This window comes from Bacillus rossius, chromosome 1 (genome assembly GCF_032445375.1).
Source record: "Bacillus rossius redtenbacheri isolate Brsri chromosome 1, Brsri_v3, whole genome shotgun sequence".
NCBI classification, from domain to species: domain Eukaryota; kingdom Metazoa; phylum Arthropoda; class Insecta; order Phasmatodea; family Bacillidae; genus Bacillus; species Bacillus rossius.
Window position 1 is genome coordinate 136,111,027 of NC_086330.1, and position 21,332 is coordinate 136,132,358.

The 21,332-nt window shown below is 39.3% G+C and overlaps 1 protein-coding gene across 8 annotated transcripts in view; it reads right to left on the reverse strand.

Annotated features, from left to right (window-relative positions):
• The window catches only part of LOC134546194 (sodium/hydrogen exchanger 10-like), a 405,401-nt gene that overhangs the window by 108,791 nt on the left and 275,278 nt on the right, over positions 1 to 21,332 (reverse strand). For 6 of the 8 annotated variants that reach the window (XR_010079097.1, XR_010079096.1, XM_063388789.1 and 3 more), the window contains exon 15: positions 18,549 to 18,659. The exons of the other annotated variants lie outside the window; for them this stretch is intronic. Coding sequence is in view for 4 of the 6 variants with exons in the window: in XM_063388789.1 (XP_063244859.1) it covers positions 18,549 to 18,659 (111 nt within the window). In the remaining 2 variants the exon portion in view is untranslated. The remainder of the gene's footprint in view (positions 1 to 18,548; positions 18,660 to 21,332) is intronic. 8 annotated transcript variants of the gene reach the window in all.

Sequence of the window (21,332 nt, forward strand, 5' to 3'; positions counted from 1 at the left end):
AACTGTCAGACTTGCGCAACGCAATCCTACAGGGATGGCCAGAGAAACGTAAACTGTTAAAATCGAGTCTGCAAAAATACTGGACCTACAGAGAAGACCTAGCAGTTTATAATGACATTATCTTTAAAGGAACAAGGACACTGATTCCAGAGACCACGAAGGCACTTGTTCTTTCCCACCTGCACTGTGCTCACAAGGGAATCGAAGGCTCCCTGAAATTGGCAAGAAATCATGTGTTCTGGCCAGGAATGACTCAAGACATTACAGAATATGTGCATAAATGTCTTACTTGCCGGAAACTACAAAGAGACTCTCCGCAAGAATGTCTTACTGAGGTAGATATTCCCTCTCGCCCATGGATGTATGTTGGCTCTGACCTATTCCAGTTCAAAGGATCAAATTACCTAGTCATTGCAGACAGTTACTCTGGATTTTTTGATTTTGTACGTATGACATCAACAGCAAGTGAATCTGTCATCAGGGAATTGAAGCGCTGGTTTTCTCTGCATGGCATTCCCGATGAACTGAGAACAGATGGAGGCCCTCAATACACTTCTCAGGAATTCGAATCCTTCAGAATGGAATGGAAATTTACGCTGCGCATATCCAGCCCCCACTTTCCCCGTTCCAATGGCTTGGCTGAACGTTACGTCCAAGAAGCGAAAAATCTCATTTCAAAAAACCACGAGGAAGGCACCGATATCATGTTAGCTCTCCTGCATCACAGGAACACGCCTAGGGGTATGATTGGTTCACCTGCTCAACGCTTAATGGGAAGGCGGACAAGAACATTACTACCAACAAGTGACAAGCTTTTACTACCGGTAGTAGTGAAAGGAGTCTTCGAAAACCTGAAAAATCTGCGACAGCGGGATCATGACTTATTTAACAAAAACAAAACCATGCCAGGTAAACTAAAGTGTGGTGATCGTGTCATGTATCGAGAAGCACACAAACACTGGGTACTAGCAACAGTGGTAGAACCCATACCAAATTCTCGATCATATGTGATTGACACACCCCGTGGACGATACAGAAGAAATTCCTGGTTTCTAAAACCCATTGGTGCCATCTCGCCTCCAATAACAAACGAAGAGAAGGAACAAATAGCGACGTCAGGAGGAGACATTCCTAAACGTTTGTTCCAGGCAGCCGCCAGCACAGACTCCGACTCGAGGGCAAGCTCACCTGATTTTCTTGGATTCTGTCAAGAACCTGTGGAAGAATCCTCATTCAAAATGACACGAAGTGGAAGAATCATAGTACCTCCTCAAAAACTTGATCTATAACACTATAACATAACCGATGACTTCATAATGTGACTTAATGATGTTGATCTCTATAGTAACTTGAGTTGTTTGAGTAACGCTGCTGTATAAAAACAAGACTAGCGTCTTTTCAGGTTGTATAAAGAAGGGGGGACGTCATGGGCATAGGTTGGCAGGACTGCACAAACATGGATATAGGTTGGCAGGACTGCACAAAAAATAATATAGTGAAGATGGCAGTTGGAATACAGCAGTGACATTTTAAAGTTATAGATGTTTGAATGATGAGTGTATATGAACTTTGTAATGTTAAATAAAGTGATAGCAAAACACATAACAGGTCTGTCACTGTTTATTTCAGAATTTTTATGACCTTCTTGACCATTCCTCCAGTTTCCTTAAATTTTCATCACTTTTATAACCTCTAAATACCCTGATATTGTGATGGCATGTCACACTGGAATAAAATAGATGGATAAATATTTTTTAAAATAGTAATTATATTTTACAAAACACTGTCTTTATTTTCCTTGTAAATAAAACTGTTAAAAGTAGTGTTACATTGCACTAGAAAACTTAAGGTAGCACGACATCCATTATTTTAGTGTCTCTGAACAACTCCCTATTGGTGCTCTCAAACCCAAGACACTCATCAAATGAGTGTGATGCTTCAGTGAATATAAGCCTGTGTAAATATAGTTTTTTTTTTTTAGTTAAAATCGAATATGAATACAAATAGTAACAAATTATTCTCGAATATGCATGTCGAATTTGAATGGTAAAAATTAGAAACCCACTAAAATTTTTTTGTTTCACATACTGTAATAAATAGATAGTGAAAGAAAAAGTAATTGGGCATTTCTCTGTAAACTGGGCAACTCATTGTCTCAGGCCAATATTGTATAAAAAAAAGTTCAAATCATAAATGTTTCATAAATAACTTTAATCTAGCTCTGTTGAGCATATAATATCCTTAAAAATAAAGTTTACTGTATTAAAAAGGTTTTTATAGACAGCAAAAAACAGTCCACTGGAGCGTCACCAAAGCAGTCACTTCAGATTAAATTAATTAAGACAATAACTATTGGAATAAATCAAATTGTTTGATTATCCAAACAATATTATTTTATTGTAAATGAGACATGGTTATTTTTTACCAAAATTATTTTATCATACTAAAAAAGTAAATTAAAATTTGTCTCTGCATTTTGTGAACAGTCCCCCTGTCTATATTTAATATTACGCACTACGTAGTCTAAAGGTTAAACAAGGGCGGCGCTGCGTGTAACAGAAAGCAAACGATCTGAAGTTTGCTCGGTTGCAGCCATTACCGCCCGGACGCCATTTTTTTTAGTGCTGTACAAGTGTCCCTCCGCCGTAACCTGACAACTAAAAGTCCTCTGGTGAGGATAATGTTTATTTCTTTTTAATATACATATCAAACTTTAGATACTTCCTATCTTTATAATAGATAAATATTTCCTATGTACAATAAAATAACATGACTCAATTACATTTTTCTTCTACCTTTCAATGAAATCAAATTAAACAGTCCCCTGCCCCTCAACAGGGCAGGGGACTGTTTCTGCCTCCTCGTTACTCGGCTTATACAATAAATTCCAACAAAAGAGCAATTTCAAATTAAGTTATCAAACCTTTTGTTGACTCCGTCCGACCTTTTTGGATTGTCATGCCCAAAGTTGATAACCATGATACTTGTTTGTGCATTAACCATGCGAACATATACTTGAAATTATCAGGTTTATTTAATGGCAAAAGCTTAAATTATAACAGCCATCATAAATTGCTTCAGGAGTTGTGTTGTGACCGCTATAATGAGAAGTGTTTGTTCTAGAGAATGTCAGAAGTGTGTTAATAAAATGAAAGCAAAAGTCCCCTGTATCGATTTTTCAGAAAATGCTCAATATTTTCTAATCTAATGAAAATATTTTTGGTTTATCAGCCGTTTATTAATAAATAGGTGGATATATATCCTCTGAATAAGATTTATGAAATATAAACTAAAAAATGTTGCCTAGACAGCTTTCCTAGAAAAGTAGCCCAGTTTACAGAGAAATGCCCAAATGATTTTGTAACATTAGATAAATAATACTAAAGTGAAAGGTTGGTTATTTTAAGTCAGCTACAATTACTATAAGCAAACTTTTGTGAAATTTTGAAAATTTGTAAAGGAAATTTATAGAATTATTCTTCATAGTAATCTAAATAGGATCTGCACAAACATTTTTAATAAACAGAGCAACGCAACTATGTAAGGCAATTGCAAAATGTGTAAAGAAACTTCAAGAGGGTGGGTTTAAAATGGATGTACAGTGAGCAGTTTTAATCTATAGTTGAATATGATGTATGTCTAAAGAAATTTAAAACTAATATTTTTTTTAAAATTCTTACTAAATGAAAATAAAATATTATTTATATTGTTATGATTTATAATGTGGGGAGAACTGGGTTCGTAAGTGATAGCCCAATTAAGTTTTATTACAGTTTTATTCCTTACTAATTTTTACAATAATAATAAAAATTTGTACTTAAAAATGTCCGATCATAAATCACTGGCACTTAAAACAATGTTTATCCTCAAGTCAGTCACTGTCTGTCAAGTTCCGCAGTTTGCACTTTTCACTGGAGCTAGGCTCAACAGTGGTTCGCCCCCTTACCTCACGCTTGTCCACACACAGTCTAGCACTTCCCTTCACTCGCGGAACTCTTGGAACTCTGGAACTATCGTGAGACTCGCTTGGAATCCGCTCGGAACTTCCATAGAGGTCGGCGTCGCTGCCAAGTATTCGTAGGTCGTCTTTTCAAAATCGCTAAGAGCGGCTGTGACAAGTCGCATTATCCATGGCTGACCCTTCGCCCAAACAGTCCAGAAAAGCTGCATCAATTCACGCCACTACGCATGACGTCCTGCGGAATTCCCAAGGCTGCTCAGCTAGACAATGCGCTGGGAGCAGAGGGGTATAGGGGGGTAATGACGACCCTTGTAATACGGCCAGGCATGCGTTGCATGACTTACGTCAGGGTTCGAAATGTGACACGGCGCGTGACGCCAGAGGCCATGCAGGGCTGCCAGCCGGCGTGTGTCGCTGTACTGCATTCGTAACACTGCCCCCTCCTTGAACTGTTTGTCCCAAATAAGTAATGCATCCCTTCCAGCATATTCCATCAACTGGTCCAAATGTACCACTTTACTTTCTGGATGCGGTAGACTACATAATTTAGCCGCTTCAAGACTTCATACAAGCCTTCCCATGCTGCTTGAAGCTTAGGGCACCTTCCCTTCCTTAATTGCGGGTTGTACAGCCACACCAAATCGCTCTCCTAATATCTGGTTGAGTTAGTCTTCAGGTCGTACCTCATCTTCATTCGATTCATCGCTCATCAAAGATTTTTGCGGCCTTCTTCATGTATAAGTACCATTCGTTCCTCCAGATGATCCACATAATCAGTGTTGCTGGTCGCTCTCTGCAAGGACGACCGAACTTGACATCACAGGGCAGCCTCAACTCCTATCCAAACACAGTACTCGCAGGAGTCTGCCCAATGAATTCATGGATGGCACACCTACACCATCAAGAACAACTGGATGTGTTGAGCTCAATACTGTCGATGGTCGGCCACAACCTTGGCAAGGTGTTCCTCAAGAGTTCTGTTGAATCTCAACACCATTTCATTGGACTGAGGATGTAGGTCTGTAGTCCTATGTTTTATTTATTCCCAGCAAACGACACACATCCTGAAATATAGTCATCCCGAAATTGCGGCCTTGGTCTGAGTGGAGCGTCATTGGTACCCCAAATCTGCAAATGAAGTTCATGACTATTGCATCTGCAATGGTAATGGCTTCTTGGTTAGGAAGTGCATAAGCCTCTGCCCACTTACTGAAGTAATCCATTGCTACCAGAATATACCGGTTACCATCTTTGGTTTTAGTAAATGGTCCAGCGATGTCGATGGCTATCCTCTTTTTTTCATGACTCCTAGTGCTGTGGCCCTTTTTTTTTAGCCAAGCATGCTTAGCATTGTCTACACCCAGTATCCACATCCTGGCGACATCTTGTTACATTCCAGGTTGGCTCGGCAATACAACCCAGAAAAATAACCAATACATTTTAAACACTTGAAAAATTAGTTTATACATATGTGATGATTTTTAATTTTGTTTTTTACATTACATCTTTTAACTCCATTTTTTTTAGCGAGCTGCCGACGATGCCACGGCATGTTGCAATGATCGAGTGACAACTAACTTGCACCACACAGCTACTTCACTTATACAAAGCAAAAAAACAAAGGGAGGAAACCCAGTGGGCCAACCAACCAATCACAACACAGAATCCAATACCTGACCATGTAGGGAAAAATACTGAAAAAATGTATTCCTCTAAAAGTCTGGGAAGACACATCACACCACCTCAAAGCTCGCTCTGATTGGCTGGCGAGGCAGTGCCCAGCGAAAGTTCCAGTCTACTGCTGCGCAGTCATGCATCCACGTGCTGGGGTTTTCCAACAACACACTAACTTGAGGCGTGAAAAATAACTTGCCAGCAACAATGTGTCGCGCCCGTGTCTTCCTTTCTTTTAAAACCTTCTAGAATGTTCTTGAAGGTTACAGTCTTACTACACAGAACATGGCTTAAAATTTTGACAAAACGTAATTAATGCACATATTAATTGTAAGTGATAAAGTAAGTAAACAAATAACAATAAAGCACTACATTTGGCTTTATACAAAAGGTAAGCCAAATAAATAATAATCAAATCACTATTAAAACAAAGATGAAATACTTGAAAAGAAACATTAATAAAAATAATTATAAACTAATCAATAAACATTAACATAGAACATTCTTAGTAGGGGGGCAGGAATTCTGCAATGTTACAATCTCAATCAACAGTAGCATTGGCAAGTCTTGGCTAGAGATTTGTTCACCACTAGATGACCATTAGAGATACCATCATGAATTTCTTTCAACACCTCTGCCAATAGACTCACTGGAAGGAGTAGTTACATTGTAACAACTTTTCCATTTGGACTCTCCAATGCCCTCATTAGTAGCCCATTCACCATCCTCAAGGAATCCCACTGTGCCCAGTAAATTTTCACAGCCCTTTGGTCAATGGAGATGTCATGCCATATTGGACGTCAGGTACCACTCTCTAGCCAGCTCATAATGGGTGCCAGGTTGGGATCCTGCTGCTGTGCTGTTTTCACGCTGGCTTTATCCCAGTTATCTTCCCCCTTTAGTTATCATTGTTCGCCGAACATCTACGATTGTCTCATATTTCTCTGCCTTATTGCAACGGTTGCAGTCTACCTTGCAAAGTCTTAGGGAGAGAGAATCAAGATTGCTGTGAATTCGGCCTCTCTTGTGTTCTATTCAACAATCATATTACCGTATCTGTTCAATCCACCTAGCAAGTTGTCCCTATAGATTCTTGAACTGTAGTAGCCACTTAAGTGTGTATGGTCAGTGCGTAAAAGGAATTTTCTCCCAATAGATATTTGTGTAAATGTTGCAGAAAAATTCCATTCAGCCAAGAGTTCTCATCTTGTGATGCAATAGTTGCATTCGGACTTAGACAAAACTTTTCTGTAGTATGCTATTACTCGTTCATTTCAATCTTGAACCTAGAAGTACAGCACCCAACCCATCTCCACTTGCATCTGCGTCGAGGATTTCCTCTCCATGTTGACCGTAGTAGGCAAGTATGGGGGTAGTACACAGGAATTCCTTGAGGTCTTAAAAAACAGTCTTACATGCTGAATTCCATATAAATTGTCTCTTGTTCTCTGTCAGCTGATGCAATGGTTTTGCGATTAGAGAGAACCCAGGCACAAACCGCTTACAGTAGGTACAGAGTCCCAAGAAACTCCTTACTTCATGTTTATCCTTAGGTTGAGGATGTGCCGCCAACTAGTATTTTCGGCACAATTTAATTTGAATTTCTTTTTAAATTAATTAATGTCCCCAGTATTTACTTTGCTGCAAGAACTTAAACTTGTTCCTTCTCCTGTACACTCCCATCCAACCTTTGTCAGAATTGTCTCTCCAAGTTTTCCCAGCCTTACCATTCAATGACCCAGCAGGGAGATCATTTTATTCCCGTCTTGGCGCATGGAGGTCTCCTGTAATTCGCCCCTGATTCGTGATGAGAACTGCTAGGCCCAGCAAGCTCTTAGAACTGGCCAGTTCCTAGACCTCGCCTGATGCGAGCACATCTTGGCATGATGGCGAATCATCTTCGCCAAAGTCTAATCACGCCTCCGGATCCTGTAAACCGCCGTTCCCACTTTCATCAGCAGCACCACACCCCCACCTCTCCAAGTTTTCCTGGGAACACCGCCCCGGGTCTTTGACCGGCCGCTAACCCCGGCCAGGCTCCTCTTCCCAAGGCCATGACAGTAGTACATGAAGTACATACTTATGCCATCTAGCGGCAGTTTTGCGAATCACTTCCCCTGGGAGTTTGAATGCCCGCGGAATGCCTGCCCTCTGGAGTCTCCCACAGTAACCAGTTCCCGTAGTATCTTCCTAGGCCACCAGAGCGCTGGCTCAGTTCTCTCCATAAGCCCAATGCTGCTACCAGCTGACCCGCGCGAGTCAATCTCTACTTAGTTCAGCCACACCTCAATACGTCGCGCTGACATCGGGCAGTACCACCTTTCAGATATCGAAGTCTGCCTTCCTCGACAAGCATCTCGGTAATGTTCGGAACCTTTCGGTTCAAGAGCCGAAGCCACCCCACCTTTCTTTCGTTAACAACGCTTTTAATTACGAGTCTCGGCCACCTCAAACTCACTGCGCGCTGTGATTCAGGACTGACTGCATCAAACCAGACATCATCGGGATGCCTCGCCGTGTTTTTCTCTGAAGATGTGATCATTAGAGAAGGGATGTTTCCCACCATAGTAGTGTTTAAGCATTAGTCAGTCCACGTGAATCTAGCTAAAGTAGTCATGTATAAGTCATCGTATATATATATATATATATATATATATATATATATATATATATATATATATATATATATATATTGAGAATCATGGATTATCCGCATCACGCTCGTCTGCTCAACCATCGGGCAGGCCCTGGAAGACATCACCCTGTTTGGTGAGTTTTTACCACCACCACTCCCCACCTGTCATCGTAACTATGTAGAAGGCATTTTCTGCCTATTCCACCTACTGTCTGTGATTCAGTTCTAAACATATGTGTTTGGATCTGTTCACAGACAGGGACCAAGTAACGGAGTAGAAGTACCGGACCAGGCACCAACTACCGGACCCGGGTACTTTTCCACGGACCAGATCAGTCTACATGGGACGGAAGACTCAGGCCCTCTGACGTCTTGTCAGTTGTCCCACTACATCCATCAATCTCCAAAACGCCAGCCTTTCAATTTTTTTCAAACCTTTTTCAGACTAGCATCCAACCACAACGTTTCATTGACCTGAAATCAAGAACTTCACTACAATAATTTAATATGTTTATTGTTACGAATTTTAATTAAATATTGCTAACCAACTTATGTTAATTCACTATAAGGGCGGGTCCATTCTTGTATTAATGTGATTTTAATTCCATGTTGCATATATTTTCAGTTAATTCACTTACATTATGTAGCTCTATATTATATAATTACAAATAACCAAAAGTAAAATAAAAACAGAGAAACTAACATCTGGATGAAATTATTGTTTTACCTTCTGGAACCAAAATATCCACTCATTCCCCTCAGTCATCAGGTGAGAGTGAAGAGGCGGGACAAGAATATTTCTTAACGATATGGATCTTCTCAGGATCGGTTCGCACTCCATCCTGTGATAAAATATGCCCCAGGAATGTTACCTCGTACTCGAACAAGAAGCACATCTTAGGACTTGACTTAATTTGGGCTTGGCGAAGCCTGTCAAAAACATCCTAGAGATTTCACAAATGTTCCTTCACTGTATTTCCCAACACAATAATGTTGTCCAGGTATACTAGGCATGTTTTCCAAGTCAAGTCATACAAGACAAGTTCCATCAATCTCTCAAAAGTTGCAGGAGCATTACATAACCTGAATGGTAACACAGTGAACTGAAACCGCCCACAACCTGTCGTGAAAGCAGTCTTCTCCTTATCCTCAGTGTGGAGCTCCAATTGCCATAAATCACTCTTTAGGTCCGGTGTAGAGAACCATCTGGTGCCAGAGAGTGTATCAAGTGTGTCATCGATATGTGGGAGGGGATAGCTGTCCTTTTGGATGACAGCATTTAGCTTCCAGCTTCCGGTAGTCCACACAGAACCTCCGTTGGCCATCCTTCTTCACCACTAGAACTGGGGAAACCCAAGGACTCGCTGATGGTTCTAATACACCAACATCCATCAACTTCTTTGTTTCTTCATGTTTTGCTAGAGGCAGCCACCATGGTGCCTTTCGGATTGGCTTTGCATCATCTTTGTTGATGCGATGGTAGACCAGGCTCGCTCTCCCAAGGTCTGTATCCTCTAAGGATACTAGTTGCTTATCATAAAATCTTTGACTTCTTCTATTTCTCCATCTGTTAGATTATTTAGGCATCGACTTAGTAGATGTTCTAGGTTTGAGTTCAGTGGCTGCGCATCACATCTAATAGGTGAGGAAGACTTACACTGACTGGCCTACCTAAGAGACTGGTTCGCACCTAGCTGTTTAAGAACCCTTGTTCCAGAACCGATGTTGGCCACCCTGACTGGTAAAACCTCGCCGAACCTTGCAATGCTTCGAGCGATCAGGAGCATACATATTTCATCCTAATGTGATATCTGGCTCAATCAGGTATTTCATGTTGTTCTTAGAGTCTCCCATAATCCTAGCTTCTATTATCTGCTCATGGTTAGTTGGAATTGAAACAGTTTTGCTAACTACCATTTGCATTACAGGAACTTCTCATTGGTCCGGGGTAAACAAGGCCATCTCTTCAATCTTAATACACATTGCCAGTTTCCAGGTTAATAACCAATCAATACAGATTCGTGATGTCTACTCATATAATTACTTCGTCTGTGATATCAGCAATAAGAAAGGTCTGTGTTAATGTCCAAGTATGGGACATTAAAAGAGAGAGTGTTGGCAGCAGTGATACAAAGTAGACGAGTTGGAGTGGATAACATGTAACAAGGCAGGCAGTGATAACAAAGAATAAAGCAGTGTTAATAAGAGACAGTTATTATTGTAGAAGTATAATTATAGTGATCCAACAAATAATAAAACATGGCGCAGTCAGTAGGATCGGGAAGAACTGAAGAATAACAACGTTAACATGGAGTTCAATAAGCCGAGCCCACTGAGCCTCAATGGCGATGTGGCGCGTAATTACAAGTTGTTTCAACAAGAGGTAGAAGTGTACTTTTTAGCGACTGAAACGGACACACAGCCAAGTAAAATACAGGTCGCAAGGCTCAAGAATCTTATGGGGTCTGAAGCGTTAAAGGTGTACAGCTCACTACAACGTGAGCAGGAAAATGAAGAAAAAACAGTTGAAGGAATTTTAAAGCTAATGGGCAGCCATTGTGTTCCACGAAAGAATGAAGCTATAAATATTAACAAATTTTTTAGTCGAAAGCAAGTAAGTCGCGAGACTTTCGATAAGTTTTACACGGACCTGAAGTTATTAAGTGAGCTGTGTGAATTTGGAGATCAAGAGCAAAAGTTACTTAAAGCGCAAATAATTTTGGGAATAGCATCCTCTGTAACACAAGAAAAATTACTCCGTTGTGATATGACCTTAGAGAAAATGGTGAATTACTGCAAGTCAGTGGAGGTTGTAGAGATTAGTGCCAAAGCTCTAACAGAAGGCCAGACAACACAAGATGTTTTGGAGGTTAGGTCGCGACAAACAAGTCAGTGTCGGAGTAGCTTTCGTAAACAATCAGGGGAGAGATGAGATAAACAATATACAGAATGTACGAAGTGCTTAAAAAAACATGAAGTGAGGAACTGTCCAGCGTTTGGAAAAAGATGTAATAAGTGTATGGGTTTTAACCATTTTGCAGTAGCGTGCAAGAATCAAGCAAGTGATCCTAGTAGGAATGGCAAGCATGGAGGGTCTCAGAAGAGCAGCAAAATGTTCGCGGTAGGCTATGGCGAAGTGAGTAGTGGTAGTGACTCAGATCCACTAGAGGTGTTATCAGTCAATAGGTTAAAGGGGAGCAGTGATAAGGAATGGTTTAAAGAAGTGACTGTCGGGAATGTTAGTATAAAGTTTAAGTTGGATTCAGGTGCAGTCACTAATATTCTACCGTAAAGAGTATACAGAGAGCTTGGGAGGGAGATCCAGCTAGCTAAAACTAAAGTGAGGTTACAAGCTTTTGGAGGGTTTCAGGTAAAGCTTCTGGGCAAGATTGTGGTGGACTGTGAGACTGATAAAAGAGTGCCAGTAGCTGGGTTTATGGTTGTTCAGTATGAAGAGGCATGCCCAATATTACGCTTAAACACCTGTGTGGAATTAGGCCTTATTCAGAGAGTGGAGTCACTCCAGGTGGCAATTGAAGAGGGGGATGGAAAAAACAGCATTGTTCAGAAATATAAACAAGTTTTTAAAGAAGTAGGGTGCTTCCCAGATGTGTACAAGTTAAAGCTAAAGGAAAATGCAGTGCCAGTAGCAAATGCAAGCAGGAGAGTTCCACTTTCCATCAAGAGTAAGTTAAGGGATATCTTAGATCGTCTGGTGAATAAGAACATTATTCAACCTTGCACAGAAGCGATGGATTGGGTTCATACGTTGGTAATAGTGGAGAAACCCAATGAATCGTTAAGACTGTGCTTAGATCCTCAAGAACTGAATAAGTATGTTTTGCGAGAGTATTGCTCTATCCCAACAATTGAAGAAGTAAAATCAATTTTAACTGGAAAAAAAATGGTTTTCAGTGCTGGACTTAAAAGATGGATTTTATCAAGTGTTGCTGGATGAGGAGTCAAGTAAGCTATGTACATTCAATACACCATTTGGGTGCTACAGGTTCAAGAGACTGCCCTTTGGGTTAGCCAGTTCGCCAGAGGTGTGTCAGAAACTGAATACTAAGTACTTTGGAGATCCTTACTATCCGAAAGGGCACGGTCTAGCCAAGAAGGCTGTAGGCATAGTTAAAAAAATGCTTAAAAAGGTAGAGTATACCAAACAGCCTCTTCAAATGTTCTTGCTTAATTATAGGGCAACTCCTTTAGCGGATGTTGGAGTGTCTCCATCGCAGGTACTGATGAGTCGCCAGCTGAGAACACAGCTTCCTATCAAATGAGAGCTCTTGTTACCGAAAGTACATGATGTGAGGTCAGCGTTGCAACAGGTCAGAACGGAAACCAATCGTCGGTATGACCTAACGGCGGGACGGGAAAAGGAGTTTCGCAAAGGTGACTCTGTTTTGTTAAGGGATCTGAAAACACGGTATTGGAACAAGGCAGTTGTCGTGGGGAAACACACAACACCCAGATCACATATTGTGAGGGATGAGGAAATGCACAGAGAATACAGGAGGAATGACACATTCTTGAAAAGCTTCAAAGGTTTTACAACAACAGAATCCGAAACAGCGGGCAAGGAAGCTAGTAAGTGTGCAGGATACCTACACAAACTTGAGGACAGCAAGGAGTTAAGCACGGGGTCAGTAATCAACCCCTCAGAAAAAATAATGTTGAGACAGAGAGTGTTGGTAACGCAAGGACTCAAGACAAAGGGAAGGTGGAAAAAGTAAACTGCCCCTCTGAAGGGTATAGGATGAGAACAGGCAGGCAAGTTATACCACCGCTAAAGCTGAATATGTAGGTGTAAAGAAAGCTAGGTAACTTGTTGATAATGTGCTTAGATATAGATAGAAAAAGATGAGTAATGGAAGAGGGTCCCAGGGAAGGGTTGTTAGTGTATCTCCTTAATGAGGGGGAAAAGGGGGAGATGTATGATAAAGACTTGGGACTTTAAAAGACTTTAAAATCCAGCTATCCATGCTCAGGTTGTAACAACTAAGATTAAAGCCTTCCCCATGCAATCCAATAATCATTTGTTATACATTTTTTGGTCAAATTTCAGGTTAGATTTAAAGTTTTTCCTTTTCGAAGTTATTTTGAATGAAATTCCCCAGGTTTATTGTTTTTATTTTTAAAATGCATAAGTTTATTTTTTGAAATATTTTTCTTTTGCGGTCTTCTTTGTGTGGGAAGGCATGCTGACATAATTCTCCTTCGTTTTTCCACGACCGAGGCTTTGTTTCACACGCTAGGCATTTGAATCACAGTCACGGGAGTATGAGATAGAGAGAAAATCGCTGTGTCGTGGGAACAGAAGTAAGAATTTCGTGGTAGTCTCTGTTGACATGCGCCGTGATTGGCTGAAAATTACATCAGCGAGCCCAGAACACTGCCCGCACAAAGGGAAGGAAGGCTGTAAAGATAGTCATGGTCCGAACACCGGGCCGAGCGGTCGTTGTTCGAACACCTGACCGAGCAGGATGTGGTCGGACGATGCCTCCGTGTTTTTCCCCTTTCTGGATGTACAGTTTAATTTTTTTTGGTGTTCTGTTGTGCAGAACATATTGTGATTTTTTGATGAATTAAAAAAAATGTTATACATCGAACATTGCGTATAAATTACTTTGTGACCTGCTACTAACCTATATGTTCACTCATCACCTAATTTTGAGCGTGCCGAAGGTGGTGAATGGTAACAAGGTGAAGTGTCTCCGGTAGCTGTTTTGAGTCTGTATGGAATGGGTATTCTCTTCAGCTTTTTCTTACTTACAATGTCTGTGCAAACTATAGATGGTGATGCCCCTATGTCAACAGTAAGTAAACACTGTCTACCTTTGATCAATCCATTGAGCAACAAACTGTCATGGCTTCTACGAAGTACGGATACAGATAAACCCTAGGGGCTACCATTCCCTGTAGAGCTGGCATGTGCCCCCTCACACCAGCTATTCCTAGTTTCCCTGTTGCTCTTCCTGTTGTGTTGTCTTCCTGCGTGTCGGACAGTCCCACTGGATGTGTTCTGGTTTACTGCAGATGAAGCATCACAGGCGTTTTCCTGCTCTTCTGATCTGGTTACCTGGAGTGACATTCAGAAGCTTCTTCAATGCCCCGAGAATATCTACTTCATTAGTAGTGCTGTCAGTTCTTCATATTCTGCTAGATGTTGCTCCAAACACAGCACTTTCCCTTCCAACAGAATACTGGTTTCATCTATCTTCTTCTTTAATTCTTTTTGAGCAGCCACGAGTTCATTACAAATGTCTTCATGATCCCTCTTCATCTCCTCTTGGTTCTTCTTCATGTCTTCAATCTCGGTCTTAATGGCATTTTTAATCTATTCATGGCAGTTCTTCATTTCATCCTTCATCTCTTCTTGGCATTTTTGTCCCTGTGATTTATTTATCATAAGGGCAAACAATATCTTCACAGGAAACTGTAACCTTTTAAAGGATATAGGCAAATCTGTCGGAATCATCGGGATTCGCGGAATGTGAGCGAGCTGTCCGGCTGCGGGCCCAGTGATGATTGTTGCTGCAATCACATTGTCTCGTAATTCCTTTATCAAAAGTCTTGTGCCATTACACATACTGGGAGGGCTTAAATTTTCTCAATAGCATAATGGGAGCACCTCCTTTTAATTTTTGTTCGTGGGGTGGCAAGCCGGCAGTATTAAGGGAATTTAAAAATTCTTGTGAGTAGTGCACTGTATCTTCGATGTTGCACATGGTGTTAATAGATTTGTAACATTTAAAATCACCCGGTACTTTTTCCATAATTATTCTATTTATCTCATTTACTGGGTCGTTTCTCGGTGACACTATCGCCCTCGAATAGAGCCCATTGAAATTTCTTTCTGTGAGATTTTCGATGTCGGGATAGATTGTGTCTATCAGAATTTCTAGACTGTTATCAGTTTGAGCTAATTCATTGTCCAACAATACTTGGGGGCTATGTAAAATGTTGAAAAAATGTAAATAAAAAAATACTAAGTAGGTAATGTGTCTCCCTTAAGATTAAATAAGTTACTTTAATAAAAAAACGATGAACAAATTAAGATTGTAAGTATACATAGATCATTTGATACTGTGTTTAAAAAAATATAGAAATGAAACAACAAAAAACTATAAATAAAAGGTAAAAATATTTAAAAAATCATGTCCACCCATGTGAAGCTAGGACGGGCCGCTAGTATTAACATATTGATGACAGTCGTCGTACCCTCCCAGATGTAGAGGCCGTACCTGTCCACCGACGTGGGCCAAAGGGAGGTTTGTCCCCCCAGTGCACCGTCTATGAAGTGCTACGATCAGGGACGCACCCGTGTGCGCCCTAGTACGTCAGCAGACGTCATTAGTGTGTTATAAATAGTTATGCTTCTTATGTACTCTTTAAGTGATCACGAGCCTCCACAATTGAGTATATTTTGTAACGTAACAAAATTCTCATGTCTTAAAGAGTGTGACTAAATACTGTACAAATACTTCACTTGTCATTTATTCGTAACTAATTAATTAATGTGTATTATGGTTTTATTAATTAATTACTTGTCATGTCGTTTTAATAATTCTGTGATTCTTTCAAGTGCTTATGCTATGTTAGTAATGTAATCGCAGCCTGGCGCACCGCGAGACGGGCCTCTCCCACGCCGGCCGATTTCCCCTCCCCTCCTCCGCGGCCCACGGGCCTCGGCACGCGGACGGGCGGAGAAGGGCAGTGGCTTGTCAGACTCGGAGCGGACCAGACTTGGGTTCGCTCCGCTCCGCTCCGCTCAGGACGCGTGTAGCACGGCAACGTTGTTCGCTCTCAGTACACGACTGCCTCTGCAGTCGAGTCGCCTTGTGTCGGGATTCGTCGAACCGCTGTACTATTCTGAGTCAGTACGTTACATTACATTACAAAACTATCTCCGCATACGTAATGGCTGCGTGTGTGCTACTTCGAACCGCTGTACTATTCTGAGTCAGTACGTTACGTTACAGAACTATCTCCGCATACGTAACAGGTTGCGTATGTGCTACTTCGAACTGCCGAACATTCTGAGTCAGTACGTTACGTTACCGAACTATCTCCACTGACGTAACGGGTCGCGTACGTGCTACGAAGAACTGCTGAACATTCGTAACCGGTACGATTCGCTACGGGACCGCATTCACTGATACGCCGGTTCTCATTTTGTCGCCTTATAGTTTATTTCCGGGAGTCCGGGTTGCGGCAGGGAGGACGCCCGTTCCGCGACGTGCTGGCCAGGCTGCGACAGGATCCTACACGGAATAAAGGAGCTCGTGAAACGAATAATACTATCTTCTCCTTGCTACCACTTACTATACCTTCACCTAACGTAAATGCCCCTCCTGGTCCCTTATTTCACAATCCCGGCCACGTTGGCTTGAATTCCACTCCCTCCCTGACTGGAGCGACGCGGGCAAGACGGGACAGTCCACAACAGGGAATTAGGAAACATAGGCCGGGGGACGTCAATATATTAACATTAATGGGTTATATCCTCTCTTTTTCTGTCCAGTGTAAGTGTGCTTGGTGAAAGAGGCAAGGTTTTTACTCCCCTCCTAGTGTGAATTTTTTGTGGGCAACACAGGAGAATATAATTGCCTGAGCTGTCACGGCACTTGGAGTATGTGTGTGGGAGGCTGTATCAAGTCGTAGTTAAATTTGTATTATCCACCAGAAAATCGATGTCGTAGGTTGTTAGGCTTTAAGAGTCTTTGCTGTGAATGTGCGACACGATGTTTTCCACCGAGATCTATAAAAGTTTTTTTTCTTTTTCGCAGCCATGTTTTGTACGAAACTAATCACAGATTACTTGACATATTTTTATCCTCTGATCTTAAAACTGTCAACTTTAACATCCGTGCCGTGTATTGCTTTTATGGACACGTTTTATCCTAATCAGTACCTATGCTGAAAGTTCTAATCTGACGGACTCTATTCTCCATAAAATACTTTAGCTCTAAATGTGGGTGCAAGTAATGGTTCCGAATGACTGTGTTAAATCCGGCTTATTATAATAGTCTTTGCAAAATTTAAGTGGCCAGTTAAAGCAAAAAAAAAAAAAAAACATTAAAACCCCCAAAACATCAAAAAAATCCTGTGGAAATTTTTGTCCCCAAATATCATCAGTGGTCCCAAAAATTTTCCATTTTTTCTTGATTCTGCATAGCCGTAGTCCTAAATGACGAAATTTTTTTTTTGTGTAAGTTTTAGTATTCACAAAAGCATCAATACATATAATTAATATTCAAACATTCAAATATTCGCACAGGCCTAGTAATCACAGCAATGGAGGTCTCTATAACACTGTCAAGCTATCTATTTTAGCGATGTATGAGAATTAACTAGATTACTATTCAAAAGCACTATAGCGAAACCTCATTAGTAAAAATGCTGTTAATATAAAAAATCTCATAAATACAAAGTGTTTTCAGTCTCTAGATATTACATTGGATTTTTAATGCTAAGTAATTTTAGTAATACAAAGGTATGATTATTAAGTAATGCGAAATTGATTTAGGCACAACAGTAAATACTTATTTGTACTAAAAGATGGTTAGTACAAATATCCCATATTAATTAAAAGAAACAATGTAAGTTTCAACTAAAATAATACTGATGCCATTGCTTTGGTAGGTACATTATTTGAGGTGGAGAAAAAAGCTTAGAATTTACATATGCTTTTAATATTATGGTCTTTTTGTAGGTAGTTTCTAAAACTTTATTGTATTCTTTTGTCTTGATCCTTTTAAGTTTTATAATGTAGAAAATATTTTTTAGAGCCACAGGTGTAGCCATCCTAAAATTGTATTTTACATTTCCTTGCCCCCCCCCCTACCCCCAAAAAAAAAAAATCAATGTGGTATAAGATTGTGTACAAAGTTGAACTTAAAATTAAAAAAAAAGTAATAATTTGGTTATTACACATTTTGTTACTGCAAAGTGAGAAAATTATGATTATTTTTGCATTACTGAGGTTTAACTGTAAGTAGATAACATTTGCCTTGTATAATGTCTATAAAGGTTTGTTTATAAACTGTTATATAGGAAATGTGGGGTAGTTAGGTTGGTAGGCCTGCAGTGTAAATAGAGGCCAGTTTGTAATGATGGCGGCCAGCGTGCCGGTCGTTGTTCATGGTGATTGTACCTATACGGGAGTGAGGACTGCAACCTAAATATGTGTTGAGGGACATAACATAAACCAATTTTGTTATTTTAAGTTTTAAATTCAACCAAGTTTGAATTAATGAAATTAAAATTATGTACCTCTAGTCTTTAGCTTTTCGATTGCTTCCTTTAAATGTTTGAGAGTGCTGACTGCAACTTGGCGGGTGTACACTGTGATTTCTACGTCAGGAGTCTCCCTCAGTATTTTACCTGTAGACAAAGAATAGTATTATATTTTATTGGAGAGTAACAATTGTTTTTGGATAACTTGGTAGAGCGTTTATTTGCATGGCTGGATTGTAATTAATAAGGTAACAGTGCTTTATTTCTTAGCTTAAGGGGCAAGAAATGCTAAACATTTACTGAAAATATATCAGCTGTATGAATAACAGCAAAATTTATTTAATCTCACCAAACCTATTGTTGTTTATTAGTAGCAAATACACATCTAAAAAGCATAAAAAAAAAATTATCATAACACAATTGTGAGAATGATGGTTTTCCTTTTGTTCAATAGCAAATGAAACATCAATCTGGTGTTCTGTATTTCTATTGCAAATTAGCAAGTGCATGGAAATTCTAATATCTTTAATTACTCAGCCAGTTAACTAATAATTTTAGGTAGATTTCAAATAAATACTACCACAGTGCAAATTTTGGAATTTAAAATATATATATATATATATATATATATATATATATATATATATAATGTGGACACGATAAATGTATAACTGTCACAATTTTTCACAAATCACTTCCAAACTGATACATAAAATCTAGTAGCAGAAAATCCGAGTCGAGTTCATTAATGGGCAATATCCGACCAAAGGGTTAGAAATGGGAAAGGTTTTTTGGAGAACAGAAAAAAATATATATATCATTTATATGTTTCCATAATATGGAAAATATAACATCCGTTTGAACATATTATAAACTCGTAGAAGTAATACCAAAATCTTTTTGCCTTAAAAACTTTGTAATACGACTGACCATAACTGCATGGCGTTGAAGCAACAAGGGTTGGAGGACAAAAAATTCATATCTCCCTTATTAGGCACACTATATAATCCATTCAAATTGTTTGTAAATCTTATAATTTTTATCTAAAACTTTTGTCTGTAACAATTTTGATAAAACACACCATTATTGCAAGGGGTTGAATAAACATAGGGTTGGAATAAGAAAATAAATAAAACTTCCCTACCATGTACACTAACGATTCCATTCTTATTTTTGTTTAACTTTCTAAATATTGACTAAAACTATTGTTAAAATAAATTTTTATCTAACCAACTGTTTCTTCAAGGAGTGGAAATAACAATGTTTAAAAGTTAAAAAAATATATATAATTACCTTTATTTAATAGATTTACTATTAAACCCATTATAGTTTACTGTATAAATCCAAAAACTTCATCTACAACTTTGGCTGAAACAATTATTGATGAAACAAACTATGCATTACCGTAAAACAGGGTTAAATATCAAAAAAATTCAAAATTTCTTAGTATCAAATTTATTAAAAAACCATCTTAATATTTTCTTTAACCTTGGTACAAAACAAATTTTTAAACGACCAAATTATTACTGCAAGGGATGAAAAATAGGGTTTTAAGGTTAAAACAATAATATAATTATGTAACTTATTTGGCATATAATAAATTAGTTCTAAGTTATTCAATGGAGCATACATTGAGTTGATAATAGTCTTAATATTTTTGCTGCATGGAAAATGAGTAAATATTTAATAAATCATTTTGTAATATCGGAAAACATAAATATGTTATATACATTAAGTTCATAAAACGTTCCAGAATATTAAAAAGGTTTCCAAAATATTTACAATAGGTACACCAATTCTTCACTTACCACAACTAATATGTTCCTTCAACTATCCGAAATCGTGTATTCTGAACCATTGGTCTCCATAAATACCAATACTGTGTTTCAAAATGTGTAGTCAAAATATTATTTACATAATATAAATAAGTTGAATAACACTCAATGATAAATATGTCACATCATTTATCTTTATAAGCCTACCATCAAATACACAAATATGACACCATGTAACGGGAGATAGTTATTGTCAGTCAGCTGGTTGACTTGCCCGCCCGGGCGTGACCTTCAACTCACATTGCGCACCTTTCCACGAACTTTCCATACCATCCTTTACTGGCAGTTAAACTGATACTATTTCTGTCCAGATATTTACATTTCAATTTTTCAAAAATTAAAGTGCTTATTCGTGTATCACCACTTGGTTCACATCAATCCTGTTAGGCCCATGATTTATTTTCGATGCACCATTCATTTATAAACCTTTTCCATAAGAATCATCTGTTCATTTCTGTTCTAGTATCTAATATCAAATATATTCCTGCTAGTACAATTAACAGCACCAGACTTTTATAAACGTTTGATAGAGTCCTATTTTAAATAATTGTGCGAACAGTTGACTTGCTTAAAACTAAAGTGCCACCATTCTTGACATTCTGCACACCGTAATATTTCTAGTTTCGTCTCAAATATTTGAACACGATACATTATGCTCTCACTTGAAAGCCATGGTTCCACTATGATACCAACTACAGATGCTTGCGCACATACAGTTACCGGCAGACGAACGGGCAGATGTTGCTTGTGTTTGTGCGAGTTCCCTGCCACTGGCTAGACTAAAGTTCATCATGGCCTGGTCTGAGTCGGGTGACAAAGGTATAGCACAGCGGCATACGCGCGGATGTAAAAACATTTGGTTCTTTACACTCCATAGTTGTAACTTAACTTGCCATAGCTGATGTTTGTACAACAGCTGATAGCTGACAGTGCGCGCATCTCTTCCTCCCTTGTATGCCTAACTGTATGTTACGGTACATCTGTT